The sequence below is a fragment of the Elgaria multicarinata genome, chromosome 11, assembly GCF_023053635.1.
Source record: "Elgaria multicarinata webbii isolate HBS135686 ecotype San Diego chromosome 11, rElgMul1.1.pri, whole genome shotgun sequence".
In the NCBI taxonomy this organism is placed as follows: Eukaryota; Metazoa; Chordata; class Lepidosauria; order Squamata; family Anguidae; genus Elgaria; species Elgaria multicarinata.
In genome coordinates, this window is record NC_086181.1 from 16,430,531 (window position 1) to 16,446,709 (window position 16,179).

The following is a 16,179-nucleotide window of genomic DNA, read 5'->3' on the forward strand; positions in this document are numbered from 1 at the left end:
CTTGGTGGCAGGACAACAACACCATGCTGGTGGCAAAAATCATCCATGAACCCTTTGAGATAGATAGATAGATAGATAGATAGATAGATAGATAGATAGATAGATAGATAGATAGATGTTCCCAACATTCTGTCCCACTCAAGAGAGACTGGGACTATTTTTCCAAGGATACTTACCGAAGAGTTATTTCCAATTGGGCCATTTTTGCCAGTTTCAAAGCATCCCTTGCTACAGACATTTTCTGGATAATCTGCTTCAGTGTAATAAGATCAATATTATCTGGGGGTATCAGCCCAGCAACAGCAGCTTCAATGGCCATCCACAGAAACTGCCCCAACATGTACATATACATGAAATTTCACAACCCTATAACTAATCTAAAAATACATCATACCTCCAAACCTTGGCCCCACTCCCACTCCCCATGAATCCTAGCCTCTGTTCCCCCTCTCCCCAAAACACACAGCCCACTCCTCCTCCTTTCAGGAAAAATTCCAAAGGAAAAATTCCAAAGGAGGGCTTGTACTAGTCTATTGCATCAAGAAGTGTCTAGCGGCAGCGGAAAGAACAACAAATCTATTGTTGCATAATCTTTTGCGGGCCCAGAACTTGCTTCACCAGAGGTATGTGATGAAGTGGGCTCAGGCCCACAAAAGCTTATGCCACAATAAATCTGTTAGTCTTTTAAGATGTCACCAGACTACTCGTTATAAGTGGAATATATTATGCAACTTAAGACACTGAAACTGCACCTCATTTGGGGGCCAAACTTCTTCCATCCTTGCATGATCATTTTACTCCTTTCACAGGGCTTCCATTCATGTTTTCCCCCCCTCTACGCCAGTGTTCCCCATCTTGGTGCCCTCCAGATGTGTTGGACTCCAACTTTCACCATCCACAGCCAACATGGGCTAATCATCCCCATTGGCCCATGCTGGCTGGGGATCATGAAAGTTGTAGTTCAACACATCTGGAAGGTACCAGGATGGAGAAGGCAGCTCTATACCTAATTCTCCTTGCTTATTCACCTCTCTCATTCTGCCACCAGCCATCTCACTGCCAAAGGATAGAGACATTTTGCAACTCTTTCCTGAAACCGTGTGCTGAACCCAAGATTTCATTGTGCAGATTTGATCTTTGCATCCTTCCCTAGCACGCTCCACCGCAACAGATTCCATGCTAGCAGGCCCAGATTGCATGGAAGAGCTCCATCCTGCTCAGAATCTATTTTCAGGAGTTTTATAACCCACCTCGAAATTCCACAGCAGATAGCCTTTGCCAAATTCTGGTTTAGCTGCTGAGGTTTATGGTTGTCGTCACCACAAACACTCGATGTATTTATAGCTCTTTTGGGCTATGCTCCAAACTCGCCTCAGTGGGTCCTCCCTAGCACCGCTTCAGTCCAAAACGTTCCTCTCCGCCTATTCAGGCTCAAGCAGAGAGGAAAGCACACAGACGCCGAACCCACTTGTACAACGCACTAGAATCTCAGGGCTTGCATTTTCTTCTTGAAAGGGTGGGTGAAAACAAAGACATTCAGCCTCCGCTGCATGTCTTCGTAGCCCTGCCAAAGCCAGGAGGGCATGGTTTTAACCAAGAAAACAAGGGAAGAAAAATAAGAGAAGAGGGCTTAACTCTTCTCTTGCTGCCACTTTCCCCCTCCAGCTTCCCCACCTGCCCAGGTTTCAGACCCAAGTCAAGTTCGAGATGATGGAAACACAGATTTGGACCCCTTACTGTAGTGCTCAAATTATGGTGTGGATGGGAAGGATTTCATCCTTAATGAAATCCACAAGCCTCACCCACTGGCTCCTTCTATAACCGTATCATCCCTCCCCCCAGCATTTTAAAAACAATAACTAAATGTAGAGCGTCACAGGGGCTCTGCCCCCCATAATACAAACCAGCGTTTCCCAACCTAGTGCCCTCCAGACAGTTTGGATTTCAACTTCAATGTGCCCCAGCCACCATGGCCAATGGTCTGGAAACCTGGGAGTTCTAGTCCAAAATGTCTGGAGGGTATCACATCAGAGAAGGCTGCCTGCCTTACCAAGAGAAAAATGAGAGAGAGAAGTTAGAGGAGAAAAAGCAACAGCTTTGAGAGGGCACCAGGTTGGGGAAGGTTGAAATCAACAAAGCTCGAAAATCTGGACGCTGCAAACTCCTAGAAGTTCAGAAGCATTAGGCAAACTTAAAGTACTGAATAAATGGGAAGATGAAGTAGCATTATGCAAATATAAAGTGCCTCCAGCAATTTACTCAGATATTGGAATCCCATATGTAGCGTTACATTCGGCAAAGGGGGCAAAGCCTCTACCAGGTGTGGGTATGGATAGGTGAAGCAACAATCTGCAATTTAGGCAACTGTTCAGTTTGCCTTTTTCAAAGAAGGAGAATATTAAACTCTTTAATTCTTGAACCTGAGTTGGAAGGCGAGCAGAAAATGAGTGTGAAAATGGCTTACCATTTTAAATTTTGCTTAGGCCTCATCTACACCAAGCAGGATATTGCATTATGAAAGTGGTATATAAAAGGCCAGAGCCACACTACTGCTTTATAGCGGTATTGAAGTGCACTGAGAACTGTTGGGGCCCATTGACGCGTACCATATGCCACTTTCATAGTGCTATATCCTGCATGGTGTGGCTCCTGCCTTTTATATACCGCTTTCATACTGCAATATCCTGCTTGGTGTAGATGAGGCCAAAGTCTACCTTTCCTCCAAAGAGCAGTGTATATGATTTCCTTACTTTAAACCTCGCAACAACCCTGTGGAGTAGTACATTCGGCTGAGACAGAGAGAGTGGCCCAAGCTTTATGACTGAGCAGGGGTTTGAACTCAGGGCTCCCTGATCTAGGGCCAACACTTCAACTACTATACTACACTGCCTCTCAAGGAATTCACAGTAGCTTGGGAATTCAAAGCTCTGCTCATATATGGGAGAAGTTTGTTGCAAGCAAATGAGAGCCAGAGCACAAGCCCATGCCAGGAATTCTGGTCTCATCCTGCTTGTTCCTCTACAGCCTTTCATATGGGCCAATGGAAGCAGGTTGAACTCTCATACTAGGCTGCAAATGATGGGAACTGCAGTCCAATACATCCGGTGTGCACCAGGTTGGGGAGGGATGAGTTATAACAACGGGGTCAGAAAGGAGAAGGTAACCAAGGGGCAAACTACACATTACACTTTAGTTATGCAAAAGGAAGCTCTCGCTTGCAAAGCACCTTCAGAAGAAGACAATTTGCATCAGAGAAGAGATGGGAAGGGAGAGCATTTAACCCTTCCTCTGCAAGTCACCTCCAAAATGAAACTAACCCCCAATCCGGGCAAGCAGATTTTACCCTTGCAGGGTCCCACATATGTGCTTGCAAGGTTCGTGCAAGCTCAGAACACTGGCAAGGGAGAGATTTTAGGGGGGATGGGCTAGAAGGTGAAGGGTTAATCAGTCCTTTCCAGACGGAAGTCACCCTTCCCTTTGTAGGGCCATCAAGGATATTGGTACACCTGGCCGCAGTGTAACATGTAGCCTGTCCCAGAGAACAGATCTGTGAAGACACGGAAATGACAGCAGAAATGCCCTGTCTTCCAAGCTTTCGCACCGAGGGAAATCAGCAGTATTTGCAGACTTATTGGTCTCTTTGGAGAGGGATTTGCGTAGGTAGGAAGCCCCTACATGCAAGCTCCTGCAGTTTTAATTGATAGCAAGGGGAAAAGCCAGGCTCACGTTGCGAGCAATTAATTTGCAGTAGCAAAGGGAGTAAAGATTCTCTCCCCCGCCCCCCTCTGCAACCTTTGCTTATTATGTAACACCTCAAGAAAGAGGAGCGCTTTTAGCATCAAAATGTGCCTTACCTCTGCAAATATGTGTTCCCCAACCCTCATCTGTCGAAGCCCTGTAAATGCAGGGTTGGGGACACTTTTAAGGGAGAATGGGGGTGGCCTCAACTCTTTCTGTACCTGCTGATTCCTCTCTGTATATATCCCTATCAGCACCAGCAGCAGGCATTTTTAGTCTATTATTTCCCCAGCCGGGCTTATTTGTGGTCCCTGAGAGGGAAATGGTCAGGGAGGAGGGCATCTGTATTATTATTATTATTATTATTATTATTTATTTAGATAGCACCATCAATGTACATGGTGCTGTACAGAGTAAAACAGTAAATAGCAAGACTCTGCCGCATAGGCTTACAATCTAAATAAAATCTGCAGGAGAGAATCAGCTGATATTGGGAGGGGTAGACACCCCTATCCAATTGCCCCCTGCAAATGCTCCCCTTGCCCCTTGGATTAGGATTGTGCAGCAAAGGGACCCCCATATTTGTCACACACACATGTAATTTCACCCTGAACTGGAAGCATGTTGGGTCAGACTATGGGCTCAATCTAGTCACTAGAGCCATGTGCAGTGTTGTCTACTCTGAGGGCAACAGCTCTCAGGGTCTCAGCATCTTCTCTATTACCTGCAATGTGATCCTTTTTTTAACCGGAGCTGTTGGGGACCGAAACCAGGATCTCCCATATGCAAAGTATGTGATCTGCCACTGAGTTATAGCATCTCCCTGAGGTTTTGGATTCTTCTGATGAAAAACTTTTGATATTTTCTCCCCCTTTAAGTGTAGAGCACTAACACCCCTAGCTATAAAAAAATAAGAAACTTTGGCATCTATGCAGTACAGTGTGCAAACTTACATAAAAAAAACTGGTTAGGCGATTGTTGGGGACAACCGGTGACAGAAAAGTGGTGGACGAGGGAAGGGTTAAGCCCTGCCTCCTCCTTCTAATTCTCCATTCCAAACTGCCCCCTTCCAATGCTGTTTTGCCTTAACAGATGTAGAAATTTGGGTTTTGCTAAAAATGCACTTGCATGTAATGCAGGGATGGGCCAGATGCAACCGCCAGGAGTACTCCAACCAGCCCACATTCTTCTTCTGCTGTGATAGGAGGGTATTTAAAAGTAATTCAGCTTTAAAACACCCTGCAGAGTATTGAGCTGTGGCTTTGCAGGCCTGAGAGCTGTTGCACTGGGGCTTATTCCTGAGCAGACATGCATAGACCTGAGCTGTGTTTTGTATGCTTGGAGGGGAAATGTCCACATTGGTAGGAATTACATCTGTCCTTGACCCTGACCTGGCTGTGCCCTTTGCTCCATCTGCTGTTGGATCTTTCCTGAGACTTTTCCCAAATTGGAATCTGGCTCCTGAGGCTAAAAAAGTTCACCACTCCTGACATAATACATAGTTCTACCCTAAGCAGATTATTTCAGTAGTACTGTCCAGGGCACAGGCAACTTCAATCAGGGGTAAGGTCACGAGAGCAGGGCTACAGGATCAGGAATTCCATCACCTGGCTCAAGCGAATCCCACCCACCAATCTCTGTCTGGAGTCTTTCCCAACCCTGCCAGGAAATTGAACCTGGGACCTTCTGAATGCAAAGCAAGCCTTTCACTGCTAAGCTCAATGGGCCCTCCCCTCCCTTTCAGCTTTTTGTTGGACACAAGACGCTGCCTTGGAAGCTGGTTCATGTAGCTCAATATCATTAGACCAGACCTGGTGGCCTCCAGATGTGTTGGACTACAACACCCTCTTCCCCTGATCATTGGCCATGCTGGCTGTGGCTGATGGGAGTTAGTTTATTTATTTATTTACAACATTTATACACAACACATCTAAAGAGATTCCAGAGTGGTGAACAGCGAGAGCTAAAATGATACAAAGAATAAAGCACAATATAATAATAATTATTTTTTAAGCAGAGTGCCAATTAAACCATAGCTGTACTACCAAGCATGGCTTCCTGGAAAAGAGCTGTTTTGGGGAGGTACCGAAAACAACACAGTGGCCATAGCTAGACCTAAGGTTTATCCCTGGATTATCCAGGGGTCAAAACTGTTCATCTAGGTGACACACAGGGGATCCAGTGCTCAGGCAGGGATGAACCCTGGATGATCCCAGGATAAACCTTAGGTCCAGCACCATGTACATTGATGGTGCTATATAAATAAATAAATAAATAAATAAATAAATAATAATAATAATAATAGTGTGGCCAATGTTGGCACCTGCCTGACCTCCAAAGGCAGGGTGTTCTAGAGGAAGGGGGCCACCATACTGAAGGCTCTTCTCCGGGTGGACTCCAACTGGGCCATAGCTCCATGTGGAACCACGAGGAGCATGCCCTCTGATGACCTCAATGACCAGGCAGGTTGGTAAAGGAGAAGGTGGTCTCTCAGATCCTTAAAAACCTTAAACTTGGTCTAGTAGCAAATAAGCAGCCAGTGCAGCTCCCACAGCAAAGGAGTTTTATTTATTTTATTTATTTTATTTATTTATCATACTTATACCCCGCTCCTCAGCCAAATAAGGCTCTCGGAGCGGCTTACACTTAGCAAAAAAGACAGTCCCTGCCCTCAGGCTTACAATCTAATAAAGACATGACACACAAGGAAAAGGAGTCAAGGAGGGAGGGAGGAGAGAGAAAGAAAGAGGGAGAGAGAGAGAGAGAGAGAGAGAGAGAGAGAGAGTGTCCAGCAGGAGCAGGCCCCGATGTTACTTCTGCCTGCTCCTGTCCCCTCGGTCCTTCTTCTTCCCCACAGGGCCAAGATGGCAGTTTGCCCTGTGGGGGGGGGGGAAGAGTCCAACAGGAGCAGGCCCCGATGTTACTTCTGCCTGCTCCTGTCCCCTCGGTCCTTCTTCTTCCCCACAGGGCCAAGATGGCAGTTTGCATGCTGGAGTTCAAAACACCTGGAGGGTGCCAGGCTGGAAAAGTATGGTCTGCACTGACTGGAAGCACCTCTCCAGGGTTTCAGCAGGGGTCTTTCCCAATCCTACCTGGTGATACCAAGGATTGAATCTGGGAATTCTGCATGCAAAACATCTGCTGTACCACTGAGCTATTGCCCTTCCCCATAAAGAATTGCAGACTTACTCTTCTGCCTCCCACTTTTAGATGAAACATGAAAATTCAGGTCTGGAATATTCTTGCGGAGAATATGTTTCCCTAGAGCCCAATATGGAGCTACAGAAACTCCACCTTTCTAACTTCTAGAGGTGCCCCATTGCCCCATTACTTCCCACCCCCCAATTTTGAGATTTCAGCAAGAACCCTACAATTTCATCCTCATCTTTCAGAGTGAAATAAATGTGTGTGTACGTGTGTGTGAGCGTTTATTCTAACATGTTCTTGGAAATGCAGAGTTGCACTCACAACCCTGGTTTATACATCAAAACGTATTTTAAAAGTTTAAACAGATTAAATAAATCATTACACCAGTTGATTCATGCTTTCCCTCTCATTCTCAACATGGGTTAGATAAAAAGCCAGAGTCACAATGCTGAAGGAAGAATCACCAGTGCAGAACCGACAAGAGTTAGCATTCAGTTGGCAGCAGTAAGCAGCTTAGACCTTTGCTCTAAAAATACCCACCCTGGCATTCTTAGACAGTGGCATGCTTTTTCACACAGCTTCCCCACCCCCCACTCCCATTATAAACTATTCCCATTTGCTGAGAATGCCAATGGAGGACAACAATGGTCTGGAGGAACCAGAATGGGCATGCAAAGAAATCAGAAGGGAAGGAGGAAGGAAGGAAAAGGGAGGGGGTTATTATTAAGGCATTTTACCACTTGCTCTGGGATGACAAGGGGTCCCTGACTTTCCATTAATAAGCCTCACCAGGAAACACAAATGGTGTGAAAATGACCCTGGTTTTCCAGCAGCAAATCAGAAATAATTGCCAAGCCAGCTTCTGAGTTAATCAACATGTGCAATAATTAATGTATTCGATTGCTGGCTAAACTTCTGCTGTTGTTTAGATTTCTAAACCAGAGGGCTGGTGTATAGTCTGCGTTTCCATGATTGCATTGCAAACACGTTCCAAGATACCAGTCTGAGACTCTAGTAGTGCCTCGCATTCAGAAATAGGCCTCCTAGGAATCTTGGCTTTAGAATGTTTCTCAGCTTGCTTTACAAGCAAGTTTCTTTCTTCGTGGCTGAAGAGAAAAAGCACACAGGTCGTGTCTGGCAAAACCTTGGAAGCCACAAGGGACCAGAGTGAAAATGCCAGTGATTTGGCAGTGTGTGTGTGTGCGCGTTCATGTGTGCACTTGGGCTTCAGTACCTACTTCCATTGCTATGATTCCCTGAAATGTGCTTTATCTCACCTAGTCTCAACCTTTAATCACTTCCCTCCTTCCAATACTTGCTGGAAAGTGAAATATACTTTGACCTCGACAGCCGCCGCTCTCACCACTGCCCCTGCAGTAGGTCCTGCAGCCGCCACACTGCTGCCACCCCAGCCCCGCAGCCCAGAGGAGCCCACGAAGCCTCAGCAAGGCCCTGCAGCCTGGAACCCCAGCCCTGCCCGTGCAGCCACCGCCTCTTTGCCACCGCCATGAGCGAGGAATACGACATGATCGCGCTGGGCACCGGCCTTACAGAATGTATTCTCTCTGGCATTATGTCGGTGAATGGAAAGAATGTCCTTCACGTGGATCGCAATGCTTACTATGGAGATGAAAGTGCATCTATTAACACACACACACACGGAAGATTTGTACAGAAGGTTTAACCTGACATGATGTCCCCCAGAGTCGATGGGCCGAGGAAGAGACTGGAATGTGGACCTGATTCCCAAATTCCTTATGGCTAATGGCCAGCTAGTCAAGATGTTGCTGTACAAAGAAGTCACTTGCTACTTGGACTTCAAAGTGACTGAAGGAAATATACTTTGAAAACTAGCCAGGATCTTGGAAGCAGACTGAACTATGGAAATAAAGTAAACACAGTTATATAATTTACGTAATTATTCTGTCCATGAATTTGTGTTTTTTCCCTTAAAGTCAGAATCTCAACTGGGGAAGGGAGTAGAAGTAGAACCAATAGTATTATCAGCTCTCAGATGACAATGCTACGGGAGCAAGACACTGGGTTAGGTCCAGATTTAGTCACATTTACAGCTGACCAGTTGAAATCCAGGAAACGTAAATTAGTGATGACTAGCTTAACTTCTATTGATATCAATGGGTCTACTCTAGTTGTGACTAAATCTGGACCCAACCATAGAATTTGGGCCATAGAATTTGGTGGGAGGGATGTGTCAATTGTTTTCATGCCTTTTTTTGTGTGTATTTTCTGATATTGAGTTTTTCCCCTCCCCTCCTCGTCTGAGCACACACTGGATACAGCAGCGTTTCAGCATGTCAGCGTTAGTCAAACACAATGATCTGGTTCCGTTATCATGGCCAAACCATGATAAGCTTCCAAGTTCTAGTTTGCACTTGTACCATTGGGAGAGTTAAATGTTATTTAAATAATGAAGTAAGTCACAATGAGGAGGTTGTGGCAGTTAAAACAGGAGAGGATCACAGGAAGACTACAGTAGTAAGTGCTTGGGGTAGGGTGGATCTTGGAGATGCAGAAGGAGCAACAGGTCTGTAGAAAAATTAGGGATGCAGAAAGAAGAAACACACCATAGAGTCTACTTGCAAGGACATTCTACCAGTCACTACAGATCCTGAGAACTATTTACATGGACACTGCAGTGTCCATGTAGTTATAGGTGGTGAGTAGATTCAGCATTCCACCGTTATAAAGCTGCAATAGTTTATTTTATTTTAGACCCTCTTCAACATTAATCTCTTCAGATGACCTCCTTAAGGTCTGCTGTAATGGAAGAATGACAAATGGCAATTCCTTTTTGCAGAGCCCCATCCCCCTGCATGAAGGTCCAGCATTTACAAAGCAAGCCAGGATTTCCTGCCGGTTCCGCCTCACTTTCTGTCATGTCATCATAATTGCTGTTGGACACTAACAAGAGCTAAGCAGCACTGCCTCTTAGGAGCAGCCGTCACTGGGGTTTTCTTACATGCAATTGCATGTAACATGTAGTTGTGGCAACAAAAGTAAGACATTTCAATTTGCCTTCCTGCAGTTTAATGGTCCCATTGTCTTTTCTCCTATCCAGAGGATGATGTGACCTATAATTTTCCCAGTTCTTTCCAACATTTTTTTTTTTTAATGGAAGCTGTCAATGAACCCCCTTTGGTCTTCTCTTCCCTAAGCTAAACATACCCAACATAGATTTTCCTTTTAGACTTTGTATTCCCTTTTTAGCTCTCTTCTGAGTCTATCCCACTGTCAACAACTTTTTCAATTCCAGATCACCGCAACTCAATGGCACAGAAATGGACATCCCGTCTCCATAGCACAGATGCATAGAACAGATGCCCCAGCAATATCACATTCGCCAAAGATGCAGAGTTGGAAGAGATCCAGTGGCAGAACATTCTATAGCATTTGTGATAGGTTTCTGCCCAGCCTTTTTCTACTTTTTCCCTACTCCAAATATCCAGTCAACTATGAATTGTAACAACCTTCTTCCAGCTTCTGAAACAACTGTCCAAAGAGAGGTGCTACCTTGGAATCAGAGCCAACTTGTGTGTTACAAAACTATGGGGAAAGCAGAAACAAGTAAGTTGCTTCTGCTTCAGTTTTCTTCTCCTCTCTTGTAATTTCAGGCTCATGGAGACATCTGTGCTTCTGCTTTGCCAGCTCTCAGCTTGTTCTGTGTTTGTTATCCTGCAGGACCAATATGGCTTCCAAGTCTTAGCCCTAGTCTATACAGAATGAGATAGCATAATACTTAAGGGACAGAGTGGACTGGATCACCTGAGGCTGTAGGTGGGGTTATATTTTTGAATGCTCCCCAATGTTAAAAAAATAAAAACCTGCAAGTAAAAACCTATCACACTGAGGGAGAGATTTTAGCCCAGTTTGCTTCCTGCTGAGCTAGTTTCCTACTTGCAGGGTGGGTGGGTGGAGTTGCACAGGGGTATATTCAAAAATGTGATCTCCCACCTGTAATTTGAAGTGGTACAGTCCATTCTACTACCTCATTTCCACCTCATGTTGCTGCATGTGTAGACCAGCCCTGAAATCTCTAAGGAAGAAGATTATATAACCTCCCTAGGCAATTTCTTCTATTGCTGAACTACTCAGCATGTTACGACTGTTGCAGAAGAACCAGTGTCACACTGGTATATTCCAGAACAAGCACATAAAATGTGAAAGTAAAATAAATATGCACATGTCTTTGAACACCTGTATCCCCAAATCTATGCACATGGGAAATGTTTGCACACTTCATTCATCTGCTGCAAGGGATACTAGTGTTTCCCACAGCAATTGTAATCTGTAGCATCACTCTGAAATTTCCTTTAACTTCCACAATACACTAGGCATAGCAATAGTCACTGAGCTGGAAAGGATCCACTGGATCATTTCACCCAATATTCCATCCTAGTATCTCTGACAAATGCCTATAAAGCCTTTAAAAAAGTCATCTCCTCATCATTATTATTATTACAATAAAGACAAAAAAACCCAGTTCCTTCAGGCAGGTTCCTTGGTTGTCAGTTTCTTCCAGGAACCCTACAGCAGAGTTAGGAAGAAGGATCTCCAGATGTTTCAGACTTCAACTCCCAGAAGCCCCTGCCAGCATGTCCTCTGATCATGAATGGTCGGAGTTGAAGTCCAAAACATCTGAAGATCTACCTTCTGCCCACCCGCCTTACAGAACCACAGACTTTTGTTAAACATCAAAAGGCTATCTAATCCATCCTCCATCCCAACCCAGAAAAGTCCATCCAACCCCACACCCAACCCCCACAGATGTATCCTAATCCATGAAACCCCAGATCAGCCCATCATAACGAGCTTTTGTGCCATGTAAAGCATCTGCAAAACAAATAGTTCTGGATAATTTGAGTGATGAGCCAAGCCTTACAACATAGGAGGAAAGAAGAAAAACCAAACTGCAAAAGATATCAGGGTCACTCCTTCTTCCTTCCTTCTGTGTCCCTTTGCCAAGTTACAAGCGCTCAGCAATACACACATTATGAGTTGCCATGGAAGGCCCTTGTGCACCTCCCCTGGGTAAATCCAAACATCTAGCCCCCCGGGCATGAATCGTGCTCTATGCAGAAGGTGACCATGCATGTCACTCTGTCAAAGAGCATGTCAATAGCATTCCTCTATGGGAAAAGTACTCATGGAACTCACATGGCAGGCAATGGTTGAGTGTTCTACTATGCACTCATGCCCAGGGAAGGGCCAACAGGGAAGGGAAAAGACTCCATGATCACATGAGGAAGTGGATCATGCCCCATATTTTTTATTAGATCAAGACATTCTTGTATTTAACTTTAACAGGATAAATCAATAATGAGATAACAATCAATGCCTATTCATGTGTGTATGTCCTTTTACAACCCTGGGGAAATAGTTCAAATTCTTATGGGACCAGCTTCGCATTTTTAGGAGTCCAAGCAAGCCTGTTTTGTTTTTGTTTTTTAACAGCTGGATGAAATGCCACATCACCCTCTAATTGTGCTATTTCCTGATTCCAGAGTTCATGAATGTGTGCGGAGCATAGAGAATCATCTTGAGTCCAATGGGCTGCAATTAAAGCCCCAGGTAAGATAGTGCAGTAAAGCCTTTATAATGAAAAACACTCAGTTTTTTTCCAGATGCTTATCACTTGGGAGACTAACATTGTGAAAGCCCAGCAAACATACATCCTCCACAACATTTGCAGTCCAGCAATTACGGAAAAAAAGAAAAGCAGTTCCTGGAATGAAACTATTGCCAAGTGTTGATCTAGCATGCTGAGCTGTTTGGAAGATTCGGGACTTAATTCCACATTCATGTGAGTCACAGACTGTATCAAACCAGGATTAACTAGGATGCTAAGTACTCTGAAGAGCAGGGCTCAGCCCAGCTGGAGCCTCTGCTGTGGTTTAAATAACCACAGATTTCCCAATGTGAAATGGGCTTCCCAGTACAGTGGGTTTATTTCAAATCTACTTCAGCTCAAAAATGTGATTGTTCCCTTGCTGTAAGGCAGCCGGAGGGAAATGCGGAGTGAGACAGTCTTACTCCCAATCCAGCAAATACCATCCATGTATATAAATGTGCACGTTGGCCAAGATCTTGTTTGCATTCCTATGTCAGCAAACAGGATCTTAGGCAAGAAAGAGGTGGGACCAAAATAAGGTTCAACATAGGATCACAATGCCCTGTTAAGTTGCACTGAGATGCACTCCTGTTAAAAGATGACACGGTGAAAGCCCAAAGTGCTCATTTCCCTGTCTTTGCTATTTCTGACTTATGGGGATACAAAGGAAGGTAAATGGAATAGAATCTATTTAGTCTATAGATCGACCCCAACCAGAGGGATGCAATGCAACCTTTGGCCTGATCACTTTCATATTCAGCCTAGAACCAACAAAAAGAACCTGCTTTTCTACTTAATTTCAAACTCTGTTTGTTGGACTCTGGAATGCAGGTCTTCTTTTGCATTCAGCATAGGTCTCAACCCTGGAATATGTAATATGATAACAAAGAAGAGCATGCACAAATAGAAAGGCATCCTTATTACTTAATGTGCTCCAGAGGTGAGTGATAACACTGGGGTGAGGGGAGGATTCTGGGGTGGAATCCTGGCAAGTCACAGTTCTACTGGTTAATTTCTTTAAAAATAGGTGCTGGGCTTCATGTTTGCTTGGAAACCTGGCACCCTCATATTCTAGTGTGGGAAGATGCTGGCTGTGGTTTCTCAGTGGTGAGGGAGAAAACACTCTTCCCATGATCAGAGGCACACTCCTTTCCATACAATTTGTTACAGATCATGTGCTTGAGCCCTAGTGTTTAGAAAATGTTTTGGAGCTGAGGCCTGATTTAAATTAAGTCCTCACCAGAGACCTACATTTCAAGGGGCCCACATGAAAGTCCATGGCCATGAATGTAAACATATCGGAAATTCCTAGGTGATAACATCACAGTTAAAGAACCAACATTCCTTATCTTAGGCACCAGAACTGCACAAAGATTAGATATTTAAAAGTGGGGCAATTCAAGGTCCATGGGAATTGTCCAGTCCTCCTGCCCTCTGTTGCATTATAGGGAACACCAAGCCCACTTCTGAGAGTTCAGATGCCATTCTGCACTGTTCAGGGACACTCTCTTATGAGCTAAGCATGTCAGCTACTCTGCCCTCAGTTCCAGACCAAACCTCAAACATACTTGACTGCTTTTAAAAAATGGTTACTGACTCTGAAGGACCATTTCATAGATCCACACAACACTCACCTGCCACAGGTATGGCATGGATCTGTGCCCGTGACAGGAGTTCCAGCGACGGCTCGCGTCCAGAAACTCCATCTGAAGAAAAACACGATTCGGTTTCGTAAATTGTCTGCAACATCTCTGGCAGTCCCCACACCGAGGATACGAGAAGCATGCCAAGGAGCGATCGCACACTGCTGCTATTCCACTTCAGTTTCCCTTTATGACGATCCGTTGCACAGCCAAAGGCTTCGAGGGAGCGTCTGCTTTTATGCTATATTGCCAATTCAAACCATCCAGCATCCCCTTCTTTTAAACCAGCCACACACACACGCACACACATCCGTCCTCCTTGTTGAAGAGTCTCCTTGCGAAAGTTAAATGGTTTCACAGCAGTGGTGGTGGTAGCGGTGAGGAAAGCCCCAAGAATAAATCAAAGCTGCCAGGAAAGGAAAATTGGAAAAAAAAATGCTTGTTGTGGAAGGAAATCTCCTTGCAAGGCAGAAGGAGTGAAGGGGAGACAACTATTTTCTCAACTCCAAAGCGAATGGGGCAAGAGAGTCTCACGATGCAAAAAGGCAGAGGCAGAAGAAAAGGAGTTGGGGGGGGGGGAAGAAAAGGGTTACATCTCAGGTGTGGCTCGATTCACTCTGGGAGGGAGGGAGCATCTTCTTAAGCCATGAGAGAGGTTTGAAAAACAAAACAGGACTCCAGAGCGATGGGGCTGGTCTCTAGAAGAGGAGATCTCTCACAAAAGAAGGGCTGCAGCTCCCTGTCAATCTCACAAAGGCCCTCTTTCCCGTGAGACGCCAGAGCCGGCTCCCTTCATGCGATTGTTTCCCATCCCTGCCACCAAACGAGATGGCTTCTGCCGGGGGTGACCTGAAATAGAACGTCGGGGAGGAGCCAGCTATAAATAAACCCAGCCGAGCTCTCTGGGAGCCGGGATGGTTCAGGCAAAAGGAGCTGCCTGCCTATCAGAAGCTGCATTTCAACCACAGGGGTCAGTGGAAAAGATTCCCTGGGGGAGAGGCTGTGCCGGCTGCCAAGCCAAAGAGAAGCAAGGCGAGGCAAGGAACAAAAGGGGCTGGAATGGCTGCTTCTGTGTAGTGGATGCCAGAGTCCTCCTACAGATGCAGCCTGGCTGGTTTATTAAAGCCCAGTGATTTTAAACGGGATAGTCCTTAGGGAAAAAACCAAACTGTCAAAAGCTGTAATCCTAAATCAAAGTTTTGCAGATATCAAGGCTGTGTAGACACTAAAAACAAACAAAATCCACCAAGGTAACTGAACTCATTTTTTATTATTATTATTATTTTGCATCGTGGCTAAATTATGTGTGATGAGCATATTGCCATGTGTGCTGAAGTTGTACCCTTCTGGGCTACTGAAAGTTCTGCACAGCCTCAACCATTCAAATCTGTAAGGCTGGAAATTGTCCCAGCAGGCACACAGCATGCCCAAGGTGGTTGTAGAACCATCCAAGCATAGCACAGCAGAAAAAAAAATCTCCTGAGTCCCTCCTCAATTCGTAAGAACAGAAGATCCATGCTGGATCAGACCAAACGCCTCTCTAGTCCAGGATTTTGTTCCCACTGTGGCCAACCTGGAATGCTCACAATAGGACATGAATACAATAGCAGGTATTCCCCAGCAACTGGTACTCAGAAGCAGCCTGCCTCTGACACTGGAGATAGCATAGAGCCATCAGGACTAGTAGCTACTGATAGCCTTATCTACCATGAATTTGTTTAATCCCCTTTTAAAGCCATCCAAGTTGGTGGCCATTGCTACGTCTTATGGCAGCGAATTCCATAATTTAACTATATACTGTGTGAAGAGTTTCTTCCCCTTTTATCTGTCCCAAATCTTCCACCACTCAGCTTCATTGGAAAACTCCAAGTTCTAGTCCATCAGTGGGGAATCTCCAGCCCACAGGCCTCATTTGGCCCGTAGAGCCAAATCCACCTGTAGAGGCTTGGGCTCCCTCCATGGGACCTTCTCACTGCTCTCCCCAAACCCCACCTTGTGGTCTAGAGGCTCCTGGGAGCTTGG

At 45.2% G+C, this 16,179-nt stretch overlaps 1 protein-coding gene across 1 annotated transcript in view; it reads right to left on the reverse strand.

Moving 5' to 3' along the window:
- HDAC5 (histone deacetylase 5) overlaps positions 1 to 15,295 on the reverse strand; it is an 84,750-nt gene extending 69,455 nt beyond the window's left edge. The window contains 2 exon segments of the mRNA XM_063138681.1: positions 14,149 to 14,391; positions 14,394 to 15,295. Coding sequence (XP_062994751.1) covers positions 14,149 to 14,391; positions 14,394 to 14,427 — 277 coding nt within the window. The 5' untranslated portion in view covers positions 14,428 to 15,295.
- Between the last annotated feature and the right edge of the window lie 884 nt (positions 15,296 to 16,179).